Source organism: Echeneis naucrates, chromosome 24 (genome assembly GCF_900963305.1).
Source record: "Echeneis naucrates chromosome 24, fEcheNa1.1, whole genome shotgun sequence".
Lineage (NCBI taxonomy): Eukaryota > Metazoa > Chordata > Actinopteri > Carangiformes > Echeneidae > Echeneis > Echeneis naucrates.
The window spans coordinates 5,639,580-5,667,023 of record NC_042534.1 but is presented as its reverse complement, the minus strand read 5'-3'; the positions used below and the strand labels follow the sequence as shown (position 1 = coordinate 5,667,023).

The 27,444-nt window shown below is 42.3% G+C and overlaps 1 protein-coding gene across 1 annotated transcript in view; it reads left to right on the top strand.

Moving 5' to 3' along the window:
* syne1a (spectrin repeat containing, nuclear envelope 1a) overlaps positions 1–27,444 on the top strand; it is a 115,748-nt gene that overhangs the window by 43,170 nt on the left and 45,134 nt on the right. The window contains exons 43-69 of the mRNA XM_029497094.1: positions 310–422; positions 742–947; positions 1,048–1,209; positions 1,296–1,575; positions 1,721–1,893; positions 3,220–3,529; positions 3,638–3,802; positions 5,196–5,555; positions 7,001–7,137; positions 9,692–9,869; positions 12,148–12,330; positions 12,570–12,713; positions 14,013–14,168; positions 15,151–15,315; positions 15,743–15,915; positions 16,109–16,262; positions 16,471–16,614; positions 17,112–17,276; positions 17,457–17,774; positions 18,465–18,620; positions 20,240–20,410; positions 23,636–23,962; positions 24,401–24,553; positions 24,760–24,927; positions 25,664–25,840; positions 26,892–27,038; positions 27,249–27,374. Of these exons, the coding sequence (XP_029352954.1) occupies positions 310–422; positions 742–947; positions 1,048–1,209; positions 1,296–1,575; positions 1,721–1,893; positions 3,220–3,529; positions 3,638–3,802; positions 5,196–5,555; positions 7,001–7,137; positions 9,692–9,869; positions 12,148–12,330; positions 12,570–12,713; positions 14,013–14,168; positions 15,151–15,315; positions 15,743–15,915; positions 16,109–16,262; positions 16,471–16,614; positions 17,112–17,276; positions 17,457–17,774; positions 18,465–18,620; positions 20,240–20,410; positions 23,636–23,962; positions 24,401–24,553; positions 24,760–24,927; positions 25,664–25,840; positions 26,892–27,038; positions 27,249–27,374 (5,111 nt within the window). The remainder of the gene's footprint in view (positions 1–309; positions 423–741; positions 948–1,047; positions 1,210–1,295; positions 1,576–1,720; positions 1,894–3,219; positions 3,530–3,637; positions 3,803–5,195; positions 5,556–7,000; positions 7,138–9,691; positions 9,870–12,147; positions 12,331–12,569; positions 12,714–14,012; positions 14,169–15,150; positions 15,316–15,742; positions 15,916–16,108; positions 16,263–16,470; positions 16,615–17,111; positions 17,277–17,456; positions 17,775–18,464; positions 18,621–20,239; positions 20,411–23,635; positions 23,963–24,400; positions 24,554–24,759; positions 24,928–25,663; positions 25,841–26,891; positions 27,039–27,248; positions 27,375–27,444) is intronic.

Here is a 27,444-nt window from a genome sequence, read left to right as displayed (position 1 = left end):
CACTCAATCCGCCCACCACAGCCCACACTCCATTGACACACGCTGTCTGGTACACCTTTGCGCTCTCATTGCTCAGACACACACCTGTGCCTCGGAGAGTAATGTGGCTCTCGTCACATCTGTTCTCGAGGGAGTCGTTTTGGGCTTGTTGCCAGGGCAACCTGGTGCTGAGCAGCATGGACACTCCCACACATTCCCATCTGCTTCCACACATCTACACTTCCACTTCATCTACATTTGGTTCACCTTCAATCTTTTAATTTTTTTTTAAGCAAGTTTTCTTTCTCAACTTTCTCCTCTTCAAAACAGAGCTCGTCCAAGACTTGCACTCCTGGCTTGCAGATCTTAAGCTGGAGCTGAAAGAGTGTTCAAGCCAAACAGGAGATGTTGTCATTCTTGAGGCCAAGTTGCAAAGGTTAAAGGTAAAGTCATCTCATTCTCTTATTTATTGGATGTAGTTGCCGCATTAATGTGTGTAATAATTCCTTAGCCAGTACCAGACTTTGTGGCACCACAGTCGTTTAACACTGATGGATAAATATAATTATATATCATTTACGTTTAAGATTAATGTATATATATTTATCCTAGTCTCATATTTTCTTTCAAAATATAGGCATTGTCAAAACATAAATTAATACATCATTAATGATGCTTTGCTTCTGCAAATTTTGCTGTAAATCTTAAATGAAGGGTTTTGTCAAGTTTCAATATAATGTTCCTTTTGTCCAACACCCACAGGTGTCAGTTGAGCTGACATCAGAGGGAGAGAAACGTCTCTCGAAGATTTGTGAGGAGGCAGAGAGGCTCCAACTCCACCTACCCAGAGCTGGAATAACACAGGTCCAAGAACATCTCTCCTCCTGTCAGAGAGAGTGGACAAACTACCTGGACAGCTGTTCACAGAACCAGCAAGACCTGGAGGAGAGTATTGGCATACTGAAAAAGTAAGCGCTCACTTACTTTTTCTTGTCATGTCTGGTATTTATGTAAAGGAATTTCAATAACCTGAGAATTTCTCTACTTCCCTATTTTCTGCCCTCACAGTTTTGTTGAGTCTGTGGAGGGTATAAGAGACTGGCTGAAGCAGATGGAGCTCAGTCTCAAAAGCGAGCCTGTTCTTGGCACAGAGAGCCAGCAAGGAGCCCCTGACACCACAGAAGTACTCGAAAGGATGGAAAACCTCCATAAAGAACTTTTAACAAGAAGGTATTTATATGTGGGTGTGTGGGAACCTAAATCATAGATGGCTTAGCTGTAAAATTTTTGGACCAACTTATCACTCTTTTTTATAGGGATTCTATTGAACGCGTCTGCCAGGAGGCCCAGTCTCTGTCTGAAGCAGGTCGGGGATCTGGAGGAGAGGTCAGAGTGACAGGCCAGCTCCAGATGGAGCACCAAGCCCTGCTGAAGGCAGCCAGGGAGAGACTACGAGGCTGCCAGGAAAGTCAGGCCTTTGGAGAGACGCTCCAGGGTGTTTGGACATGGCTGGAGGAAATACAGGAGAGACTGGGGACAGTAGACAGCACAATGGGGACCAAAGAGCAGCTAGAGCAGAGGCTGGAGACTGTGCAGGTGAGGAGCGAGGGGGTGTGTTTTTATGCAGATACAATTCTGTATAGCTTCTATTTCAGTCTATAGCGGAAGCTGTGAAATTGCTAATTGTTTACAATTCTGATGTCTCAACCCAGTCCAATGTGACCCTGCTCTGTTTGCACAGGATATCCTGCTTTTGAAGGGGGAGGGGGAGGTCAAACTGAATATGGCGATGGGTAAGGGTGAATTGGCCCTGCGCAGCTATGGGGCTGCTGGACAGGACATGGTCCGCTCTCAGCTTCAGGAAGTGGAGGATGCATGGGCCACGCTGCTTGTGACTGCCATGAGCTGCCACAGGTAGACTGTTCACCTTGAATTATCACCTAAAATATAATTTACTAGCTCGGGCCCATAGCCATAGATACCATCATTTTCAAGAAGTGGTCCTACCTGTCAGTATTTAATTGAAGAATTGCATATGCTGGTGTATTTCATTTGTACATTTCTCAATTGTGCCTGAAGACATTTTACCCCTTGACATTGACGCTATTTACTGTTGTTCTAAAAAGTCCTCTCTTGGAACATGATGGTCATTTTCATCTTCATAGATTGATGTCTACGTGCAATAAATTACCATTAGGTTAATTACATAATGAGATATATTTGTCTCATTTTGGAACTCTGACTGATGTATCTGATTTAGTGGGTCCTCCTCTGTGTATGTGGATGCATAACAGCATGCACATGCAGCATTGTGTGTGTGTGTGTGTATGTGTGTGTGTGTGTGTGTGTGTGTGTGTGTGTGTGTGTGTGTGTGTGTGTGTGTGTGTGTGTGTGTGTATAATTGAGCAATTATGCCCACTCCAAGAAAAAATTGATCTCATTAGAGGCTAAATAGTGGATGGCAAACAGTGGGTCACACATGGGGTGTGTTTGTATTTGAAGGAGAAAAGGATAACAGGAGGTGAGGGGTAGCAGGTGAAATGGAGGCATGCATGCATGTGTGCGTGAGTGTGTATAACTGGCATTATTTGTACATGCGGGGCGAACAGATGGCAAAGAAAATCATGGGTGTGTTTCTGTGTCTGGGTGTGTTTGAACCCCCCAATAAAAGGGGATGAAGGCAATAATCCTGCATTACTGCCCATTTATGCTTCCTGGCCATATCTGGGTCTGAAACATACTTTGTATTGAGAAAGACTAAGAATATCTGAGTTCAAAGATACACATAGTCTACATTTATAAGAAATAAAGCATATCAATTCACATGATTCATTCATCCATCTTCTACCGCTTATCCATTTCCGGGTAGTGCTGGAGCACATCCCAGCTCACATTGGGTGAGGGCGGGGTGCACCCTGGACAGGTCACCAATCCATCACAGGGCCAACACACAGAGACAAACAACCACTCACACTCAGACCCACAGACAATGTAGAGTCACCAGTTAACCCAAACATGATGTCTTTGGACGGCGGGAGGAAAAGTACCTGGAAGTACCCCCGCAAGCACAGGGAGAGCATGCAAACCCCACACAGAGAGGCCCCAGGCCCAGGAATCGAGCCCATGACCTTCTTATACGCTAACTACTATAGTTATGTTAAATATAAATTATTAAGTATTTTATTATTATTTGTGTTTATCCCAAATGTATTTCCCATGTGCTCATTCTCTTCCTTTAAGTCGACTGGAGTGGACTGTGACACAGTGGGGAGGATATTTGGACAGTGCTGCCCAACTGCGCTGCTGGATGGAGGCTGTGGAGCGGGAGGTGTGTGCCCCACTTACCCCACAGCCCGGGCCCAGAGAAAAGGCTTCTCAGCTGGAGAGACTTAGAGCCCTGCTGGCTGACCTAGAAGACCACCAGGTGGCACTGTCCAGTCTGGAAGAAAAAGCCAGAGAGCTTTTCAAAAAGACCGGTGATGCCAGCTTTAATCATGGGGCTCGTACCCAGCTGCAGGGGCAGTTTGATGACCTTACAGCTATGGTGGAGGTACAGAAGATTTTACTGGACATATCATAAAGAAACAACTTTTAGATTGCTAAAACATTTAACAGTAGTTACTATAAAACGAGCATGCCGCTTGTGTTGATTTTGCAGGAGAGAGTGCGTCTTGCACAGGCTGTAGTGTTGGAGCACCAAGTATACCTGGAGGCTGTAAGGGAGCTCACTGACTGGCTAATGACTGTGGGAGAGGAGCTACAGCACTGGTCTGATACATCAGGAGATTCAAACTCTATCAAAAAGAAACTGTCAGAAGTCAGGGTAAGTGAGGGTCTTGATCTCAGACTGAATTATTAGCCTTAATCTATTTAATGCAGTACATCCTTCAAATTCACAATATCTTCCTGAAAAATGGACTAGTGATGAACATATTGACAGACCATATGTAATAATGTCAAGCAAGTGACGGCTCTTAAGTGCCTTTTCTAAGGCATAAGATAGAGATATTCGTAGTTAGGGCAGTGCTGGATTTTCCAATCCTGCTGGTGTCATTATAGTGACATTTTTAGGAGCCACTAAATACCTTGACATAGTATTATCTCTACACAGTATTCATGAGCACTGGACAATATGAGAATATATTAGAATGATAATTCAAATCTATTATTCAAAGATGGCATGATTTTTTTTTTTTATTTTTTTTTTTAATGTATATTTCTTTGCTGTAATTGTAACAGTAAGCAATGTGTTGATTTACCACCATTAAGAGTGCATGCCATCATCATGCCTCAGGGAAGTGTGGTGTATCTGAATCTACACCCAATCTTAAGGTTTAATACTTATTATCTGTTGCTAGGGTAACTGATTGCTGAATTATCTGAACATATCTAATCTTAATGGACCCCTGCTATGAAGGAGGGCAAACAATATTGGGAATCGAAATTGGTTCCTAGTTTCTCTTCCACATCAGAGCCAAGTATCTCAATCTCTCAGGCACATTTTTACTGCCAATACATTGGTGTTTTAGACTGTGTAAAATAAATAAATTAAGAAAGAGGAGCAGTGGAATTAATGCCTAAGCTTTTCCCTGTTCAGTAATTCTGCTCTTACAGAGGAGAAAAAACATGTGAGGAGATATTAATTTGCATATAAAGTTCACACATGGGCCCTGATGGTCACATTATAATTGTGCGTTTGTTAAGCTGTGTGAAGCATTGGAAAGGTGGACATTTTATTTGTTGTATACACAAGCTGTAGGCACCATTTTCATCTCCTATTTATAGTTTCAAGGTTAATGGTCATATGAAATCACACACACTAAAAGATGAGATGCCATCTTTTTCCTATTGTAAATCCCCCTATGAGCTCACCATTATCACATCACATAAGTGTTTGCTTTTGACTTCCTCTCTCTTCCAAGTGCTACCCACAGAATGAGAGATGGAGGCTTAGAAGGATAGAAATGATGAGATGAGGATGATATTGGTAATATTGAGAGAAAACGGATAAAGCAAATGAAAATACAGGATGTCAGAACATCACTGGAGTACAATGAAAAACTTCATATAAATATAGAAAGTGACAGAGCAGAGACATATGAGAAAAAAATATGTGGACAGCTTTAAATAGAATGAGCTACACATCTGGAGGTTGCAGTTTCCGTAGCCACAGTTACCGTAGCAACTTTGTCCCTCGGCCCTCCCTATCATTTCAGGAGCGTGTGGAGTGTCGACTACTGGAGGGCCGAGAGCGCTTGAGCCGGGTACGTCGGAGTGCAGCAACCACGGCGGAGCACACAGCGGCGGGAGGGTGTGAGGCCATGGACCGACAGCTGGGGGCGCTATCACAGGCTCTGGAGCAGTGGGAAGGGGCCGCTCTGAGGGCCAGGGATGGCCTGGAGGGGGCCCTTGCAGCGGCTGCAGCTTCTGAGGAGGAATATAACCGTCTGACAGCTCAGCTAGAGGATGAACTGAAGGAGCTGGACGGACATCTGAGGAGGTGGAGCCAGGAGCTGATTAAAGCTGAAGGGCGGAGCAATGGCGAGGAAGCAGTGGAGGGATGGCAGTTGGCTAAGGTGCAGTAAAATGGGATTTCAATAAGTCGCAGCATAGTGTCTAAATTATTCACCATTTATCTGGTGACAATAGTTCATTTAAAAAAGAAAACAAATCTTGGTTCAGCTTGGATTTGGGTTGTTGAATTGTGATGTGTTAAAGCTGACAGGGGCCACTGTTAATTTTAGAAAAGATGATTAGTATTGTTCAATGGAAAGGACTCACAGACACACAAACTCAGTATGCACATACACACGTGTACACATACACACACACACGCACACTGTGCAGACATATCCTCTGCATTCAGCTATGCTTCCTCTGTCAGTAATTATCCATTCTATTTGTAAATCCTAAAAACAGATTAGTTTGTAAATCAGCTTTACTGGGATGACGAAGGAGTGACAGCCACAATCCCATCATTTCCCCTCATTGTCCCACCCCCCCTTCTGTTCTCCCTGCCCCTCCTCCTTTTGTTTTATTTGTCATTTTTCATTTCCTTCCTACTTGTTTGAACTGAAGTGTACAGTGATGTCTTTCTTGGCTGTAGGGGTAGTTCCTTAGATGCTCCTGCTCCTTGCCCCCTCCCCACCCAGTGCTCTGTTTCTAACCTTCACAGGATGCTTACAGTGTGACATTTTCTCTATATTGTCATGGCTATGCTGGCATGTTCACCATCATACGCCTTCCCAGGCTTCTTCAGCCATGCCTTTCTCTGGTTTTCTTCAATTTGGGGCTGTCAGAGAACAGAGGAGGAGTCCCCCCGCCTTCCTCTACTTCTCTCTCTCCTCCTCCAGTCTCCAGTTTCCTGTGTCCAGCCTTGTTTGCGTTACGCGCCCATTTCTGTGTGTTTGAACCAATCCTGCATCTGTGAGGGCTGACAGCTAAATTCCACCGAGAGAGAGCGTGAGAGAGTGAGAAGGAGAAAAAATGTGTAAGTGGGAATAAGTGCAAGGAGTGGGGGGGGGTGGAGAGAAAGAGGAGAGAAAGAGGAGAGAGAGAGGAAGAGAAAGTAGTAAAACGATGTGAGGAGGGAGGGAAGAAGAAGAGGGAGAGTGGAGGACAGAGAAGAGGGAGGGAGGGAGGGAGGATTGTTTATTGGTCATACGTCAGAGAGAGCGAGATAGAGAGAGAGAGCTTGTACATATTTCATGGGACAGGATTTCATGACCGTGTGAGGGCAGAATGTGAGGCATGCTCAGGAGAGCGGGAGAACGTTGTCCACAGCTCCTTCCTGCCACACTCCGCCAAGAACAGAAATGCTATTGTACAAGCAGCAGTGTGAGTATGTGTTGGAGCGTGTGTGTGTGGGGATGTGAGAAAAAGAATCGAGCCAGAGTGTGAATAGGAATTTGAATGCTCTTATTGGAGGGTGTCATGCAGATCCGTTGGGTGTTTGTCTCTTCTTGACACCCACACAGACACATGCAGACTCACTGATCCAGCTGGTGTTTGTGTTTTTTAGGATATACTGGAGGGCTTGCAGAGCGCAGAGCCAATGGCAGAGAAGTTGAAAGGCCAACTGAACGACTTGGTGCGCTACTCCAGAGACTTGGGTTCACAATCAGACCGGGTCACAGCAGTTATCAAACAGCACAACAGGTGAGAGGAATCTTTCTGCTTCAGCGAACAGAGTACGTTTGTGTTGTGTCTCTCCATTAGTTTAAAAATTAAACTGATATTTATTGACTAAGGATGGGCAGTAATTCGGTGTTATCTTTTATTGTTTTGATTTTTATAATGATGGGATGATCTTGGCATCTTATTGCTGTACACATCTCTGTAATTAGCTGCAGCTGTAGTTATCAGCTATCAAATTACATGAAAGTTTTTTCACACCCAAAAGAATTTAGTCTTAATGAAATGCACAACTGTGCAACATAGCTGTTTTGCATAACTGGAAAATTTATTTGAGTTTTAATTTGATTAGAATACGATTTTGACAGAATTTGTTGTATCCTAGCATCATATTGAATTTGTCTGTAATAATCCTGAGATAAAGATTTTAATCATGTAGCACTGTCCTGTTATTAACTCACTGAGGAAGGCTTCTTGCATATAATAATATTACATTTAATGGACAAAACTAGACAGTGCATGACCCGTTCATTCATTCCATAACACTGCAAGAGGGTTGAGCTCTCCCAAAGCACAACTCGGTTAGCACTCACTATTATAAGATCACTAGAGTGTGTTGGCATATTTGTGTTTGTCAGTGATCATCTTACACAACATGTTGTGATTTATGTCAGCCAGATGAAGGTGAAAGGTGACAGAGTGCACCAGAGCCACCAGTTGCTAAGCGACATTTAACCATCTTCACCTCACTGTGGTTTGTGTCCATCTTGGATTTAATATTATGCAAGGCTGAGTGTGAGTTTGAGAGAAATCACATACATTTGGATGTTCTTTTTTCCTCATGCTCATATGCTGAATGTGCTAGTCTATTTACTGACTTCTAACTGCCTCCTTTTGAATCCATTTGTTGTTTATTTGTGAATACATTGCCTTTCCAAAAGGACAACTACATACTAAAAGAAAGCAGCCATACAAATTTAACACATATATACAAGAATGGAGCTCTGCAGTAAAACACATTTTCTGCTTAGTTTGCATGGATAATAATAATTTAGTTTATAGTTTTTTTGTGGTTTAGGTCACCTTGTTTGGGATGCTTTGGTGGCAAGTAATTGTCCTTGGCTGCTGATTGGCAAAAACAGCACCCTTCCTCATTCTCTTGGCTGTTTATTCTGTAATGGACTTGGCCTGCCTGCTCTTTGCACCTGTCCTACATTAAGCACTGCAGAAAGAAGAGCAAAGAAAGAGACAGTGAAAAAAAGAGCCATGGGAGTGGAGATAGAGGAGTAAAAGGCAATAACGCCCCCCTCCTCCTTTCACGGACCACACCAGATTTTGTCTGTCACAGCAGAAAAAAGTGCTTCTTCCACACGCATGCTATCCCGACTGTGTTACCCTTTTAAAGCCCTCATCACATCATTAAGACTCAAAGGGGTTTGTGTGCATGTCTGTGTCTATTAAAGTGGGTGTTGAGGTGTGCTACAGTGTTGTCTGCACTTTTACTTTCTTTTTCATGCCTCCTTTTGGACGGTCTCTCCTGCTTAAATAAACTATGCACCTTGTTTCCCTTCTGTCATCTTTTTTCCACCAAAAATTTACTTTTATGCATATTAAAAGTATGCATGCTGTAAACTACCAGTTTTGTTTGTGGAATTAGGATTTTCATGGCTATTGTGCATAACTTTTACACAGGAGACACAAGTTTAGTCCTGCCTCTGACCTGAAATTAATGTTTGCCAATGCTGACTTTAACCTTGAACCTTCCCAAAATGTGTGTATACTACAGTTGATATATGTGGCATTTTTGTATTCAATACCCGTCACTGACTTGAAAATGGGACCTGTAACAAACGTGTTGTACTGAAGGGGTCATGGCTTTACCTCTTTACTGTCTTTATTTACTTTATTTATTTGATCGTTGAAGACAGAGTTTAACATTGAAGATTTCAATTTTATTTAACATGTATGTTCAAATCCTTTTATGTAGAAAATCTCCTCCTTTTGTTTCAAATAACTGATATTACTCCTGTCTCAGGATGTGATAAGATATTTGGAATTCAGCCCACTAAATTCCAAATGTCAAGGTTTGCCTTTAATAAATCAGCTCCCTTCAATGTGGCTTCCCTCTCACATACTGTATCTCTGCCACAGCACTTCGATTGCATCCTTTTTCTTACAGCATCACCCTGTCATTCCTCATTCTCTCCATCGTGTCACCCGTGTAAACTCATGCCACACTCATATGTTGCCTCTCAACCCCCTCCTATGCAGTACCCCTTAACACCATCCCCCCTCCCTCCCTGCTTCAGCGCTCATTCCTTCCACTTCACCCACTTCTCTCATTTCTCCACCTGCCTGTTTCTCACTCGTGGTCATCTCCCAGGCTTTCCTTTCTCCTCCTCCTCTGTAATGCGAGGCAGGTTTGTACAGTGAGCATCTGCTCATGTATCCTATTTGTTTTGCTTGGCACATGAGGGGTAGACAGCGAAAGCTGCCTTTAGTTTTAATTCCAATTTTCTTTGTTCATTTAAACCTGTAGACAACAAGTTAAATCTGTCATTTTCTCTTGTCCTGTTAGTCTCAGTCTTCGTGCATCCAGAGAGTGTCAAAACAAGGAACGCTTGTTGGAGCAGAGGTTCCGCACAGCCCTGAGAGATTTCCAGCAGTGGTTGGTTAACGCCAAAATCAGCACCGCCAAATGCTTTGATGTGCCGCAGAGTGTCACAGAGGCCTCCACTGCTCTGCAGAGGATTCATGTAAGAGATATTGATGATTTAGCTCTTATGGAAAACCTGTGAAATTCTTAGGATGTTATTAATGCATTGGTGCTATAAAATGTTGGTCCTGTGCAGTTTTTACAGAGATAATTTTTGCACTACACATTGCAGATGCCACTCCAAAGTTACACTGTGTTGACCCCATTCAGCTATTACAGGTTTTGTTTCTGTTTATTGCTGCAGATGTAAAATGCATCACCTCCTCCGCACCAGTGTGTTCCCAGGACAGACATACCAGGCACAGAACAGCAAACATACAGATTTAATCAGATTCTTTTGATATTAGACAGGGATAGGAAATAGTAGGATTTATTTATTTATTTATATGTTTTAATTTTTTTCATGTCATGGCAAGCTGATTTAATCATTTCTTTGAAAAAGACCACCATCTTTAATAACTTGCTTTCTGTTGCTGAAGTGATTGTAGGATGACTAATAATAGTTGCTCATAATTCCATGTCTGAAAACCACCACCCAACTGGGCCATGCAGTCCTTTTAGTAGTGATCATTATTCAGCTCCACTGAAGCAAGGACAGTTCAGAGTGAGTAGCTGATAATAGTGGAGTAAAAGAGTGTAATTTATCCACTTACATAATGCAGAGTTTTTAGCCTGCTGAAAGACTTATACCAGAAAGCATCTTACAGTCAAGAAAGTCTATTTGTTTTCTTCTGCCTGAGCTTGGGTGCACGCTATCTTGCTTTGTTATTTATATGCGTTTGTCAAAAACGTTGAAGATTGATATCACCAAAGAAACTGCTACAAGGGAGCCAGTGTGATAGTTCAATAAGTCTGCTTTCTGTGGGAAATCGCTCAAAGGGATGTCTGTATTGACATGCCCACTGTTGAGTGTCCTGTGGTGGGCATGTTTAAGTGATGGGACCTGTCGTTGGATGGATAATCTAGAAGTGGGCGCATGGCCAAAAGGGACAAGAGAAAGGTCCACAGCAGGGTCTCTGCCATTCTCTCCAAAATATCATGTGTCTCCCTTTTGGAGAAGTCCTTCTCTGGGAATCTGGCAGGTGTACAAGTCTGGCAGCCTCTTTAGAGCACCCCAGGGCTTTGGCTAAGAGTCAGGTGCTTGTCGTCTAAGGTAGACGTCCCCATGTCCATGCACCAGACAGTTAATTATCTCTCAGACACCTCACCTTGCTGGTCACTATTCCTTTGAGCTAATCTGTAATCTGAGGACTTTATTGTGATAAAACTTCATTTTAAGATAATACCTTTAGTTCATCGATGGTACTTTAGATTAATCAATCTCACATGGTCACTGCAAAGCTCCAGATCACAATGCTAAAAGGATGTTGGGAGTTTTTGGGGACGATTGTTCAGAGCTTTCTACTTTAGCTTGGAGGATGAATATGAGTCCATGGCAGCAAAGGACACAGAAATACAGAGGGGGTTATGTTTTATTTATTATTGACTTGGTGAGGAATGTGGAACAATGTTTCCACATGGCTGACCTCCAGGAGGGGCAGGGGGGGCATCCATTGTGTCACACTTAATTGGTGGTATAGAGTTACACTGGCAGGGGGAAAATGGTAGCAAGTGTGAAAAAGACAGTGAATGAACAGAGAAAGTAAAAACAGAAGAGATGAAAATGGGCATAGAAAGACACACTGTCTATACTAACACGTAAGAGTGTGTGTGTGTGTTAGTGTGTGTGTGTGTGTGTGTGTGTGTGTGTGTGTGTGTGTGTGTGTGTGTGTGTGTGTGTGTGTGTGTGTGTGTGTGTGTGTGTGTGTGTGTGTGTGTGTCTGTGTGAGAGAGTGAGGGGGCTGTAGCTGTGAGTGTGTAAGTGATGTGCTGACTGCACAGATGGTGGAGTAGTCCCTGCTGCGCTACTGTCATCAGCTCACCGCTGAGGGAGGGGTGTGTGTATGTATTTTGTGGGTGGGTATGGAGGAGCTACGTAAAAAACCAACATATTTCAAGATCGCTGCCTTTCCTTATCTGTGATTGCCTCCCGGGGTCAACCCACCGCCCCCTCCCTCTTCTGCCCACGCTTATGGAATTAGTAATGACTGGATCTAATTACTGCATTTGACGGAGTAAAATGAGACTCGAATAATGTAAAAAAAAAAAAAAACTGTGTCTGTGGCCATACAAATTTCAGTTACCCATCAGCCATTGCATCAGAAGTGGAAGACAAAAAGAAGTTTGAGGTTGTCATTAAGTCCACCCCCCACCCTCCTCCCATTGTGTATGTGTTTGTGCTAAATAGTCTCAGTGCCTTTGTCTGTGTATCCCCATAGGAGTTTTTGAGTGACAGGGAGCATGGCCAGGCCAGGCTGAGTACAGTAGGAGCCAGTGGGGAGCTGCTGATGGCTGTGGTGTCCAGAGACAGAGTGGAGGGGATCAAGGCCAAGGTGGCAAATGCGAGAGAGGACTGGAAGAGCCTGATGAATAACCTGCAGATGAGGGAAGATGCACTCAAGGTTGGTAACATTCCCTTTGTTTGGAGGGTGCTTCCCAAGGTCTGCTCCAAAAAATTCCAATGTGGATTTCAGAGAGGTGTCTGTGCTTTGGATGTTTAAATGAATGTATTTGGATATAGTGCATGTGGTAGTTTGTATTAGATGTCCTGCTCTCCACCTTTCTAGTAGCAATTAAAGGTTATGTTATGCATAAAAACAACTTTTCCAGTTGTATTGAAAAGTTATTATCATATTTATAGAACCTGCAGTCTCAGATGACAGAGTTTGAGGCCAGTGCTGAGCCTCTCCAGGACTGGCTCAACAGCACCGAGGTCAGAGTTCAGGAGAGCAGCGCTCGACTGCATGACCTTCCAGCTAAGAAAAAGGAGCTCAGCAAACTGCAGGTATGTTGGAGCTGGGAGTTATGATTATGCCCTGTCTGTGGTTATATAACCTGCACATATCTGATTCCTCATAGTATCCCTTACAGCCAAACCTCACAGCTCTCATAAAATGGCATTCTCAACTGATTATTGTGGTTATTCATGAGGCTATCTCCTTAATTTTACAGTTTAATATAGCCCTCCTTAAGCAATATGCTTTGCAATACATACATATTTAAGACTTTTAATTATATTATATCATACTGAGAGGGAGCTTTTTACGGCTCTCTCCCCAGCTGTTACCGTCGACATTCTCTCATTTCCTCTCTTCACTCAAACAAACCCAGGCACTACACCATAAATTGAATTTTAAGTAGATTTTCCAAGGACACTAAATAGTCGTAGCTCTCTATCAGATATGGATCCCTAAAGTACAATCTAAAATCAGCTGGGAAAAGAGAAGGACCTAATTACATTTGTTGAGCACCACAGGATCAAAATAGAGCAGCGTCTTGACACAATAGTCAGAGGAAAAGTCCAGAAATCTAATTAATTCTCCTTCTGTCACAGCTGAAACACTGCGTGGCTAAAGGGCCCTTTTCAGGATGCGATAACAGCCTCCGCCATGTCTGGCAGGGACAAAAAAGAAGAGAGGCACAGAGCGTTAAAAAGATAAAAACGACAGAAGAGAAAAAAATGTATCAAGCCCATCTCAAAGCGCCGTCCTTATCGTTGCTTCTATTTTTGTATTTACTCTTGTCGCCTGCCGTAGCACTTCTCCTGGTTGCCTTTTGTCTGGCCCTGCTAGCAATTACATTTCTTCCCTGAGCACCTGAAGTACAATACATGCAGGCTTCATGCCGGTTTCAGTGTCTGAACCTGTGTTGGCAAAATCCTCTTTGCCTTTTCACTTACAACCCCCTACCTTCACATTTATTTATCATCAGGCATGTTTCCACTCCACTGTGCTGTGCTGTCGTGTCTAACTGAATATTTCTATTTAAAAATGAACATCAAGAGAAGTGCTTCTGATGCTCTTTTCTTATTGTTCTTTTCCCTTGTCTTTATCCATGTATTTTTCGTGTCTGTTCTTGTCATGTTAACCCAATCCTATATCCCTCCTCCGTGCCTTTCACCCTTTTCTCTTCTGTCTCCGCTTTGACTTCTGTCTCCACTTTGACTTAAAATTTCATGGCGCTCACGCGCAACCATCCTTTCCAATCTTTCACTTTTAACCCTTCGCCTCCACCTGTGCTTCCTCACATCCTACTGCTCTTTCATCTTTACTTTTCCATCTCCTCCTGCTTCATACTGGCCCAGTATGTACTGGAAGAGATTGCCAGTCGAGAGGCAGAGCTGGGCAGACTGAGGGACAGAGCTCACCGTCTATGGGAGGGACAAGCAGCTGGCAAGGGCTTCGTCCACCGTGTGTCCCAACTGTCAGCACAGTACCTCGCCCTCAGCAACCTAACCAAGGTAAAACTGCTCCCACTTTGTCCCCCTGTGCATCCCTTTCCTTGTCTACTTATCAGTGTCTCTGTCTGAGAAAGGCTGCAGCAAGCTGATATGTGCCTTGCTTGATTTGTGTATTGTTTGAGGTGAAATCCATGCATCCTTCTATTCAACCAATACCGCTTAATGTTGTTCTTTGTAATCTGTTGTATCATGCATTATACCCCAGTTGCATATAAGCTACAGTTGCTGTACGGCTTTCTTCAGGTGAAAATGTGACATCCAAGCATGTCTGTGTATCCAGAGTAAATTACCCGAGTGCAGTAATCAACCCCTCACCTCAAAAAGGTCTTCATGGCGGCAGTCTCATCAACATAAAGAGGACCAAGTTTGTTGCACGTGCCTTTGTGCAATGAAGCACTTCTGAAATGCCAGAGCTGAAATGTGTGAATGGGAATCTGACCTTTTTGAAGCTCCCGTTAGATTAGTCATACTCTAATGATTAATTTGACACAGAGTGGAACAAAATATTACACTGCCTGCAAAGCACCATTCTCCTCTCTCAGGACAGTGAGTGTGTCCCAACAATGATGAATGGGAGTTATTTACTTTGCCGGTTAACTAGTGGAGCGTTATTTTTAGGACTTCTTCCCGGCCAGACATGGAAACAGGAATAAAATCATTTAAAAGTGCTCTTTGTAGATTGTTATTGCAGCTCAGCCTAACTCCACCCAACAGTTACACAGATGCTGGTGATGTACGAGGGATGACAGGAAAAAAAAGGATTTGACAGTAATTTGTGAGGGTGGGAAAGTCTCCAGGGACACTTGTGAGGAGAAACAAGAATTCAGCAATTTCAAATACAAGCAGACAATGTGACAACATTGTTTTTATATACCAGGAACGGGAAATTGTGATCTTAATTTTTACAATGCTTCAAATCTGTTTCTCATAACTGATGTAAAACTTGAAGAGTGTGTTTACAGTGCTGTTCTTATTTTTAAAGGACAAAGCCTCCAGGATTGACCGTATCGTAGGGGAACACCGCCTCTTCTCTCAGGGTCTTAAAGAGCTGCAGGACTGGGTGTGTGAAGCTCAGAGGATCCTCAACACCTGCATCTCCACGACCACTGACAAGGGTGTGCTGGAGGACCGGATGCTGCAGCTAGAAGTAAGGAGGGAGAAGATGGGTGTGCAACCTCAAGAGAATAATCCACAATTTTCAACTATTTAGCCAAGGACACCGATGATTCAAAAGCAGGTCTTGGTGCTGCTCTAGTACCTCAGGAGGGAAATCTGGTGGCACATTAAAGGAACTTGTATTTTTATTACATTTTTAAATGATTAGGAATAACTGGCTATAAAGCTCACATTCTTGTTCTGGATAGTGAAGGTCAGCATAGTGTGTTATCTGTAAATTTGTTTCTTTGTGTAGTGTGACCAGGCCAGTGCAGCATCAACGTGGGCAGAGCCAGAGCAGTAACACAGACGAACGATTCAAATGTCAGCCCAAAAAGATCTCTGTACTATAGACTGATGCTGATAATCAAGTAAAGATGTAAGCATAGCGGAACCATGAGGCATTTCTTTGTTTGCAGGCTTTACTGGCTGCCCGTCAGGAGAGGGAGATCCAACTAAAGATGCTACTGACACGCGGAGAAGCTGTCCAGAGAAACACTTCGGCTGAGGGCGTCCCAGTGATTCGCAAACAGATCCAGGACCTCAAGGACTCATGGGATTCCCTGCTCTCTGCCTCCATTCAGTGTAAAAGGTTGTGATTGTTACTCGGTCCATCTGTCAGACAGTTGATAGAGGATGGTAGCTGTCTAGTTTCACTTGATGGATTTCACCCAGTTGAAAGGCTAAAGGAACAATTAGATTTAGGTTTGCTCATGTAGGCTGCACGTGTCTTTCTTTAGATCTGTTTGTTGCCTGCATGTTAATGCCATGATTTCGATTTTCAGTCAACTGGAGGGAGCTCTGTCACAATGGACCAGCTATCAGGAGGACGTGGGTCAGTTTGTGTTGTGGATGGATCGCGTGGAGGAGACACTGAGCTGCTCAGACAGACAGTACTCTGAGATGAGAGACAAGACGGCCAACCTAGGAAAGACCAAGGTATCATTTTTCACAAATCATATCTTTTGGTATATTTGATATTAATCACTGTTCCTATTATTTATATTCCTAAAGACTCACACTATCTTACAGCACAGTTGCCATGTTTCTTCAGCTTTTCTTTTCTTTTTTTTTTTTTCTTGGCACACACCAAGAGGAGTGAAATAAACTACAATGAGTGTGTGCATGTGTTCTTATTTCATTCCAGCTTCTCTATGAAGAAGTATTAAGTCACAGCAGTCCTCTGGAGACCATTGCAACAAAGGGGTCCAATATGGCTGAACACTACACTACCCAGCAGGAGGTGCAGCAGCTGCAGTGTAGATACAACACCCTCAAAGAAAAGGCCAAGGTACTTACCCACAACATACGGTTTCATTTCTTCCTCTGCAGGCATTTGAATAATGAATGGGGGATATGCCTGCACTCCTGCAACAGCCGGGGCCAGAGGCATTATGTTTTTTGGGTTTTCCATCCATCCGTGTCTTGGACTCAAGGATGAACTGACATTTCGGTGGTCAAAGATCAAGGTCATAGTGTCTTTACAAGAGTCAAAAATGTTTGTGGTAAATATGACAAATTTTAACAGAGAATGCCTAATTGGATAAAATTATATATTGATAATTAAACATTAACTCCACTGTGATATTATAATGTTTTTCAAAACACCTCTGGGCATTAATTAATGTTGTAATTTTGGAAGGTGAGACATCATTTTTTTTTCCTGTTTCTGTGACTTTCTTTGAGTGCCATATTCTAATCAGAATCATTGCATTTGACAACAAGCTGTCTTGTGCTCTTTTATTATTGAGTACACTCCAGAAATGTATCCTACCTGTTGTTTTTCAGAATGCAGTCAGTAAAGCCAAGGGATTAGTGCTGGTCCATCAGGAATATCAAAGGGGATTACATGTGTTTGAGGACTGGTTCGAGCAGGAACAGGCCACTCTGGCTTCCTTATCTCATCCAGAGGGAAACGTGGATACACTAGAGAAGACACTGCAAAAGCTACAGGTAGTAATACTGTGGAGCTTTGAATATAATTAATTCATATTTTCATGAATGTACAATGTAAGGTAGAGCTTTTTCAATTTATTGGGCATTCTTGTGTATTCATTTTTAATACTTGGTCTTTTTGGAAACTGAACTTCTTTAGAGTCCTCAGTTTAATTGTTTCTTCTTTTATATCCTTAGCTTCTGCAGGATCGCTGCTCAAATGGCCAGTCTTTACTCTCCTCTGTGCTCACTAGCAGAGAGAGAGTAATTCCTTGGGGTATACCACAGATCGAGGACCGAGCCCTGGACACCGCTCAGAGAGAGTGGGGTGCCTACCAGTGTCGACTGGAAGAGACTCAGTCCCAGCTGAGCTCCACACTGACCAGACTGAGGCAGATGGTTCAGCGGTTCCTGAGCTTGGCTCAGTGGCTGGAGGAGATGGAGAAGGTGGCAAACATCAGACGACATCGGAGGTCAAACAGAGCAAACAAGGAGACTCAGCTGAAGAAACTCCAGGTCAGAGAGAGGGGCATGGCTTCTGCAAAAGGGCTTTAAGTTCATATGAAATATGGCCCTCTAAAAATGTTTTATCCTCAATAAAACTGACAGATCGCTCTCTTTGTTGTTGCAAATTTTTAGGCCCAAACAGCAAAGGGCTCCACTATATAACTTTTAACTAAATTCAAGTGGCTTTAAATGAATCCTATCCACCATTCTCGTGCTATATTTGACTTAGATGTACTTTTTAAGTGACAGTCTCATCAAGACAAGCCTACCTACTGGTAAAATTAATCAAAACTCAACCACAACAATATCCAATGAAAATAATATTCTTTCCTTGAAAATGAAAGCTATGTGGTATCCTGGGGCTCAACACTACAACACACACTCATGTATCCACTCCATTCACAGCATGTGCTTGAAGGAAAACAGCATTGCAGAGAGTATTTCCCTGCCAGGTCTCCTCCCTCTGGAGCAGACTTCCTGCCAGTGTCAGGATGTCAAGCAGTCTCTGTATTTTCATTCCCTGCATACAAACACAAACATTTGGCCCAAAGTGTTACGATGTGACCGAGATTTAATGTTGATTTTATTTTTATTTTTTTTTCTCCACCCTTTTTTGACATTCATAAGACTTTTTTTTCCCCCGCTGTAATTAATTGAGGTATGATAATTAATGCACATCTCCATGTCTTTAATGACCAGGGCTGTCTTGAGGCAGTTCTTGCTCGACAGGGGGAAGTCGATGGCCTCTCTTCTCTGGCTCAGCAGGTTCTGGAGGAAACTTACATCAGTAGTTGTGTTAGTGTCACTGCCACACAGCTCACTGCCCGCTACCATTCTCTGCTGCTCAACATTCAGGTAAAACATCGTCAGATGTTGAATGGTTCATGGAGTCATAGCTCTATATTTACACTATCTTGTCACTTAGACTTCGTTTTTTTTTTTTTTTTTTTTTTTTTATGCATCTTGTGAGATTTTCTGTGATCTGTCAACTTGAATAGCATTGTGAAACATAGGTTTCATAATAGCATCATAAAACCTAACTGACCCCTTCTTTTTAAAAGACATTTTAAAAACACATACAGTTTAATATCTGTGTCAGTCATATTGGAGAAAGTAGGCAAATTTGTGGTAACAATGAGCGAGACAATGGCTTGGTATTTCACCTTATACTAAAAAACAAAAATCATTGGTTCTTATGCCTGTGGATACTTTGTACCAAAACAGAAGAGTATATGAAGAGTAATATGAAGTGGTGTGTATTGCCATTGGCATCTTTGCCTGCAGTGGGCTTTTCACGCATTGTTATACTCTCTCACCAAGGAATTTACTCCTGTGCAAGTTTGAACCTTTCTTCTGTAGCACCCCATTGAAGTAGCTTTTGGACTTATGCCTGTGAGCCCAGCCGGTGTTGCTCCATATACTCAGAAATAGCCTCTCTATTTGTCTGCTCCTCTGGGGGGGACTAAAGGAAAATCAATGGGGCCTCTCTGGTCTGGTGTTGGGCTGTAATTAACCGCTACAGAAGGCAATCTCACACCCAGCACCAGTAGTGGAAAAGGTTTGCCCGCACTGCATTGATTTTTACACCTTCAGTAACACATCTGACTGTGTATCTCCTTGTCACTACCTTACTTTGTTTCTCTGTCTCTGTTATCCCCAAACCTCTTCCTCCCTCTCTCAAAATTTACTCAGGCATGCATATACTTAAGTCATTCCGACACACATGCATGCAGACAAGAACATCCCTCACTTACCATGGATGTCAATAATTATGCTGTGTGAAGTGGGGGCCATATGGCCCCTGTCTTGTCAAAAAGGTGTGCACTCAGCACTATCAGCTAATTGGAGGTTCTCACCACAGGATTTGCAAGTTGAGTGAATAATGTGTCAAAGCTGCAAGCATCCCTCCCCATCCTCTGGTGGTACTGACTCAAAATTTCAGTCAAGTGGATAATGCGTGAAAAACATAAAGCCCCTCTTCACCTTGTTGTAAAGCTATTGACACTCAGAAGATGAAACACTAAGGGGAAAACAGATATTTTCTTTGTTGATGGCTGATCAGAGAGATTTTGAACCTCAGTGGCCAGTGTTAGACTGCTAGGAAACATCTCAGGCCTGAAAACTAAACGTTACACACCATGTTGCCCTAACTTAACAACAGCTATGACCTCAGAAACCCGAAAACAGCTATTATTGTGAAGTAGTTGTGAAGTTGTTAACTTTAATGTTACATACTAGGAAATACCATGTTAATATGATGGACAAGAATTACTTCATTCTGTTACTCCACACTATTTTATCTCTATGTATTTGCCCAGTTGAAGCCACATATAATAGGCAATTGGAAAAAAAAAATCTTATTAATATTACTAAAACATCTTTTGTCAGCATAAATGCCATATATGAATATTAATCTTGAAAATCCCAATTTCATTCAACTTCTCCTCTGAATATTTATCTGATCTTTTTTTCAGGACACCATCAAGCAGCTGCAGGAGGAGGTGAAAAGTATTGAAGAGGCAGAAACTCTTTGCATGTCATTTACAGACTGGCTCAGCTCGACTCAGAAAAGCTTTGCAGCTTTAATGGATACTTCTGAGCCTCTAGACCGGGTCGCCATGGAGAAGAAGATGAAAAAATTAGAGGTATTGCTCTACATTACATTCTACACACACTGCAAAAATTCAATTTGCTCGTCAGGCATTTGGATACAAAGTGCAATACAGCTTTTAATAGGCATTCCTGAACAGGTTCCAACAATTCAATGCAGGTGCCAAGTATTACCATGATAAAATGCAGAGTTAGCACACCTTCAGTTTAGAAGGGAGAAGTTGAACACAAACCCATCTCAGGCCAATATGAAAGCTAGCAAAAGTGTCCATTCGCAATGTATTTTTCTGCCAAGCAACATATGGTATCTGCTTGTAGCGTCAGTTATACAGCCACAATATTCTTGGCCAGTGAAATATGCATGAACTATCTGAATAACAGTTTACCTTTAATATTCAAATACTGCTCTAAACGTGAAGAAACCTACTGAGATGCCAGAAAGGAACTGTCTCTCTTAGTGCTTTTTGTGTCAATGGACATTATCAGGAAGAAGCTGTGCTGGAACAGACTTCAGTACAAAAAAAAAAAAAAAAATCATTGTAAATGTTTATTTGGAATAGTTCATATTGAGTGTGTAGAGGATTGGGTGAGTATGTGTATCGATCAGCTCTTTATGAAGACAAAGCAAGTGCTGCTTTAGAGGAAGCATAGTAGCAAGGAGAGACCTCCTACTGTGAAGCAGAGGATGAAGAAGCGCCGGTGTCAGAGCCCGCTGGCACAGACGCTGTAATTGATGCAGTGCCCTTACCGCTTCACATCTCACACACACACACACACACACACACACTTCGCTCCTCTAACACTCATTTCATGCTGTAAAAACCATCCAAAGTACTAACTAACAAGCAAACTCCCAAACCAATAAATCCTCTGTGACTTCACACAATTTTTTCCCTATTTTTTTTATAACTACATCTCGTTTGTCTTTGTCTTCCTCACACACATACTCATGAATACATTAACAACCAAACACATAGAAGTTTTCAATAGATCATCTGGTCTGGGCTTTGCAGTAATCCCTCTCTGGGATTGATGCTCTGTCTCTGCATGGGGACCGAAGACATGCTGCACTGCATGTGTCCATCGAGCACTGCAGATAGCTCACAAGTGCTCCATCATTTAGTCATTCCCCCAAAGTGAGATGATTATACATTGACTAAAAGTCCAGTTGTCAATAGTTTTGTCCTGGACCATTAGTTGGACTTGCGCCTCATTTAGCACTGAGTTGTAGATGTAAAAACTTAATTTGGACAACACTGTTTAGCCTTGTAAGTCAGAAATAATGACTTTACTTAGATATTTAATTATTTTTTAGCAGATACACTGTTTTTAGAAGAAAATTTGTCCTTTTGATCTGAATAATGATAATTTTTTTTGACTAATAAAAATTAACTACATTTACATTTTCTCATTTTGTCTTTATCCAGAAAATATAGTTTTATTGTTTTTTTCTCAAATATATCAGTTATATATATTCATTCATACACCTTTTTTTTTTTTTTTTTTTTTTTTTTTTTCACCTAGATTGCTCCTACATCATTAGCTCAAGGAAAAATTGTAAACAATGCAAAAATAAACAAAGGGCTGTCTCCTAATTAAGCAACCCCTCCCTTCCTCTGTTCAGATTTTTCATAAACATTCAAGGACATTTCTACCCAAAGTCACTTTTCAAATGCACACAGTCAGTGTTTGTGTCAAAAGGTGAAGAGAAATTGGTCCATGTTAGGACTTATTTCTGCACTGCTTGTACAATTCCGTGTCATTTCATGTTTTTTTTCAGTTGGTACATTAAAGATTAAGAGCCAGTGACAGCATGGTTAATAAATTGCTCGCAGGGTCACCTTAGAAATGGACTCTGTTATAAGAAAATGGTAATGATTAAACGTGGCTGACAGCTCTTCAGTAGATATATTACAGTAAATAATGGAGTAAGAGAACTCATACAGAATAAGAAATAGTATCACTAGTGTGCATCATTTACAGTTGGTGCACAATGCACCTGACAAGGATAATTGGGGTTGTCATGGTACAAGACCGTTCACACAATAAAGGGCACAATATGTTCAGGACCTCAGATATGATAATTGCCACGCTGCACTAACGTATGTATTACAGATTATTGCATTGTCTAGCAATAATAGCAGCTAGACTAGCAGCCAGTTTAGTAAATTTTAGTGATGTGATATTAAGCAGGTTTCAATCCCTCTATCAATTGCAAAATTTAGCCAAAGTTGTTATTTTTATCTTCATGCTAATTGGACCCGTGCCCATGGAGAAATCTGGACTTTTCAAAGGTTGGAATAACAAAATAGTTTTGGACCTAATAAGCATAAGATGGGCCAAATCGGATTCTGGAGGACTATTTACTTACCTTACAAATTTAATACAACACCTATGGGTCAAGTATGAGGTGTGAAGAACCAATGTTTCAATATGAAGTGGAGATCAGGAGTCCTATTGAGCTGAATCTACAGCTCATCACAGCCTTTCTTGTTTTAGCTTGTGTACTCACCACACACAATTGTAAGGAATTGTTATACAGTGAGTGTCTACTTTTAAGGTCATAAAGCATGAACGTTGGCGTTGTTACTGGACTCATGAAGATGTCTGGAGCCTGAATAGTAAACACGGATATGTGCAGGGAGACACAATTCTTGTAAACAGCATTAGCTGAAGATCTGGGCTGGGTGTAGTATGAAGCTACTCCCTACTCAAGCAATAATAGACTGATGATGAAAGCTAGATGATGTCCCATTGAGTGGAGGTCTGTATGTGTGTGCAGTGTGTGTTGTGGTTGCCCTGGAAACCCCCATGGCTACTGCCGCCTGTTAAGGTTCCTTATAATTGGCTTCTTCTTTCATATTATTCAGTGTGGTTTCTCCACAACATGACCTCCCAGTCTTCTCCACATCTCACCACGCAGGTGTCAGCCTACCTGATGGTTTCAAAGCCTTTCAAACACACTGCCAGACTGGTCTGGGTGTCTGGGGCAGCATTGAAGATGAAGGACAAAGAAAGCATTGATACCGATGTGCTTGAACGCTAACCTCAAAGTCATGGCAACTGTGATAGTATGATTTTCTTATTATAGACTATATATATTGTAATTTTGATGCAATTTCAGCACAGAAAGCATTTTTCCTTTTTTTTTTTAATTTAATTCAGCAGTGGTAGTAAAAACAAATCAAAGGACTATATCCCAACCCATGCTGAGTTATAGTTACAGAATTTGTGTTCTTTCTTTCACTCTTTCTTTAAAGACTCTCCAGTCCGAGCTCCAACATGGCCACAGTTTTCTGAAATCTCTGAGGGAGCGGGCAGAGCAGGCGGCAGGCTTCCTGGATGAAGTTGGAGCTGAGAGTTTGGGAGGAGAGGTAGAGGCTCGTCTTGCCCAGCTGGAGGAGCTTGCAGGTGGACTGAGGCAGGAGCACAGCTTTCTAGAGCGGGCAGTGCTTTTAGCTAAGGAGTTCCAGGACCGGTACAAGGCTCAGGCCCAGTGGTTGGTGGAGACCAGAGCTTTGCTCAGCACCCCGGTGGAGCCCAAGGCTGAACTATACCAACGGAGAGCACAGCTGGCTAAATATAAGGTGCACAACTATGTATTTTTCTCAGTCTTTTTTATCCGACACTACAATATTTAAATTGAAATTATAATTATTATACCCTACAGGGCACTTCATTAATGCAGAATTCAGTAATTTTTCACATGGATGCGTTCAAATGGAAGCATGACCTTCCTGAGGATTATTAGTTTAATGGCACACATGAGAGATGTTAGATGGCTTAGACCATTAAGACTAGAGCTGAATATACTTTACATAACTGCTGACCATTTTCCAGAGTTACACCTTTACTTTGACATTAATAAATTCTTGGAAAATGTCTGACAGTGTAGTACAATCCATCACTATAAAAAAATTTAAATACTGATGACATTGAACATAGTAACTTCACATATTTACATGTACCAAGGGTGAATTTTAGACTAGAGACAAAAGATTCATGTTGTCTGTTTGTGTGCTCAGGCTCTGCTCCAGGTGGTTCAGTCCCACGATGGATCTGTCAGGTCTGTGGTGGAAAAGGGAGACGCTCTGCTGGCTTCTGTCCACTACCCCTCCATCAGAGACAAAATGAGCAGACTTCAAAAAGACTACAGTGAACTCTCTAAAAGAGCCATGGTGAGGACCTGTGCTCAGTTGAAAGTAATCAAAACATGTAATATGTGAATAAGAATTTTTCCATGTGACTTTGGAGGTGAATTTATCTAGAAGGATTTTTTATTTATGTAAGTATGTTGTGCCAGTTAGGTGCATGTATTAGACAACATTAACACAAAGGCTGAAATAATCAGTACATTTTGTCTGTATGTGCTCGAATGATCCAGACTCATGTGGAGAATCTGGAACGCCAGGTGAAGGAACAGGAAACTTACCACAATGAACTCCAGGAGGTGGAGCGCTGGCTGCTCCAGATGTCCAGCAGAATGGTGACTCCTGATCCCACTGTGGGCGGCAGCCTGGAAGCAGCTACTCAACAGCTGGCCAGGCACAAGGTGACAAAACCCATTAGTTGATTTTTTTTTTTTTTTCTCCAAACATTTAATTGTGGTGCTAAAATAATTCAATCAAATGTATCCTTATTACAGTGACATAGGCATGTTTTTGGAGGAGATTGTAGTATTTGTTGCTAAGGAAAGAAAACACTATCCTGGCGAGTTGAAATTGCACAGTATTGGCAGGAGTTTTTAATTAGTGGTAACGGTTTGGCTGCTGAAGAATATTTAAACTACTTGCTAATGTACATTTCTTCATTAGGATTATGTTGGCATGTTAGCATAGAGGGTAAATAATTAATCAAAACAAACGTGTGGCACAGAAGCCACACAAATAATTGTCCTTGTTGATTAACAGCAAGGTTTTTGCTGTTAAATAATTTCATATAATGATCCATTTACTATTTTCTAAAAATATTACAATTAAGCTTTGGAAGAAAATCGTGTCTCCAAGTAATTTCTGATTAGTCTCTGGCTGACTTTGAGCTTATAAATCCACAAGAGCTGACTTCTAACTCATAAAACAGCTGTTCACGGCAAATTTCATCTTCTTTCACCTCTTCAGGCCTGTTTAATATCCTGGGTAACCTCCCAGTGTGATGCCTTACTGTTGTGACCTCCTGTGTCATTGACCAGTGGGCAGACTCTTTCTGAAATAAGGCATATCATTTCAGTATATTTCATCCATGGAGACTCACTCTAACATGATTGTTTTTGGTTACTTTGTCCTCCCCAGGCCATCATGGAAGAAATAGCAGGCTTTGAGGATCGTTTGGCAGCCCTAAAGGAGCGTGGAGACCACCTGGTACAAGGCTGTAGTGACCGTGTGCAGAGCAGGCTGAAACAGCAGGTCCAGGCTCACCAGCAAGGCACCAGAGACAGCTATTCTGCCATCTGTAGCACAGCGCAGAGAGTGAGTGAGGAGGAGGAGAGAGGAGTGAAGGATGGGGGTTTAAGAAAGACATCTAGTCTGTGTTTGAAGTAGTGAAGTGGTTATTACACATTTTTAATGCAAGGCCTAGATGTATTAGTGCACTCAGTACGCCATATTTGCACACGCGTCCATGGATTTGTATATAACTGTGCATGCATGCAGAGACTCACATGGTTTACATATTAGGGCTGTTAATATTCCAACAGCCCAGGCATCCACTTAATCCTAACCCATTCTGACACTTAAACCCGTCTCTCAAGACAGCCCTTTACTGCCAGTGTAGAGGGCACAACCAATTAAGGCTGCCAAAGTGAAGCTCAACAGCAGCCATACTCAGATAAACCCCACCAGCCAAAATCACTAACTCAATCTCCCCATATTAATCTCCACATATCCCCTGTCAACTTCACTTTTTCATGCCTGAGCCAAAAGTGGTCACACGCCACTATTCAGTAGATCTGGCGAGCCCTCTAATCTAGCCACACTCTGTCATTTTGGCAACCCCTACTCTGTCATCATAGCTCACCTCCCAAGACACCACCTCCACCACCACTTGCACATCCAATCTGGCATTGTGTGATCCAGCCACACTTTACCAATACACTGCTGGCTTCTCTACAACTGTGCCTCCAGTGTTACGATGGCTGCCAACTGTGTCCCAGCCCAACGCAGCTTTAATATCCTGCCTGCCACTTGCCACCATGCCAACCTTCTAGCCTTTGCCAAACACTTTGGGCAGTTTGCCAATACATGCGCCCCTTTTCCCTTTTTTCGGGCTCTCATATTAACACTGTCAATCAGACCTTGCTGTTTCACTCCCCCCTGGAGGGTGTGGACGCCTCCACATTCAACACCTGTCAAATATGTCACTGCATCACTGCTTTGCTGTTCAGGGCTTATTATTTAATTTATCTTTGTGTTGTGACAATGACTGAAAATTTGCATAGTGAAGCAGTGATCTCTACCTACGGTAGCATTTCTTGGACACATGCTATAGCCTAGCATGTATGTATCTCGCTGTGTCTTACAGGTGTATCAGAGTTTGGATCATGAGTTACAGAGACATGTGAGTCTCCAAGATACACTTCAGCAGTGCCAGACCTGGCTGACTGCCGTTTCAGAAGAGCCCGAGCCTGCTGCACATCCGTCTCTAAGCCTAGAGGAGGCGCTACAGCAGGTCAGTTAGCCTCACCAAGGTCCATGGACAAGTTTGGTATCATCATCCTTCACGTTACAATAGTGTTGAACTACATGGCTGTCATGTCACAATTTCACAGACAGTGTGACAATGTGTTCAGATTGGGACCAAACATGGCAAAGTATGTGTAGTTTTTCAGATTGTCCTTTGTGAAAATATTGTGATCAACAACAGACATTTTTTTGGCAGGTGAAACAGGAGCGAACTCTCCAGGAACAGGCCAGCACTTATCTGCAACTTGTGTGCTCAACTTGTGACCTGTCAGAGCCGAGAGTCAGAGAGACTGCCGCAGCTATACAGCAAGTCAAACTGCAGGTCAGTTGACTAATAAGAGGCAGTAGCACTGTTTGTGTTTGCACTTGCAGTGGTAAGTTGTTGGTTTTGA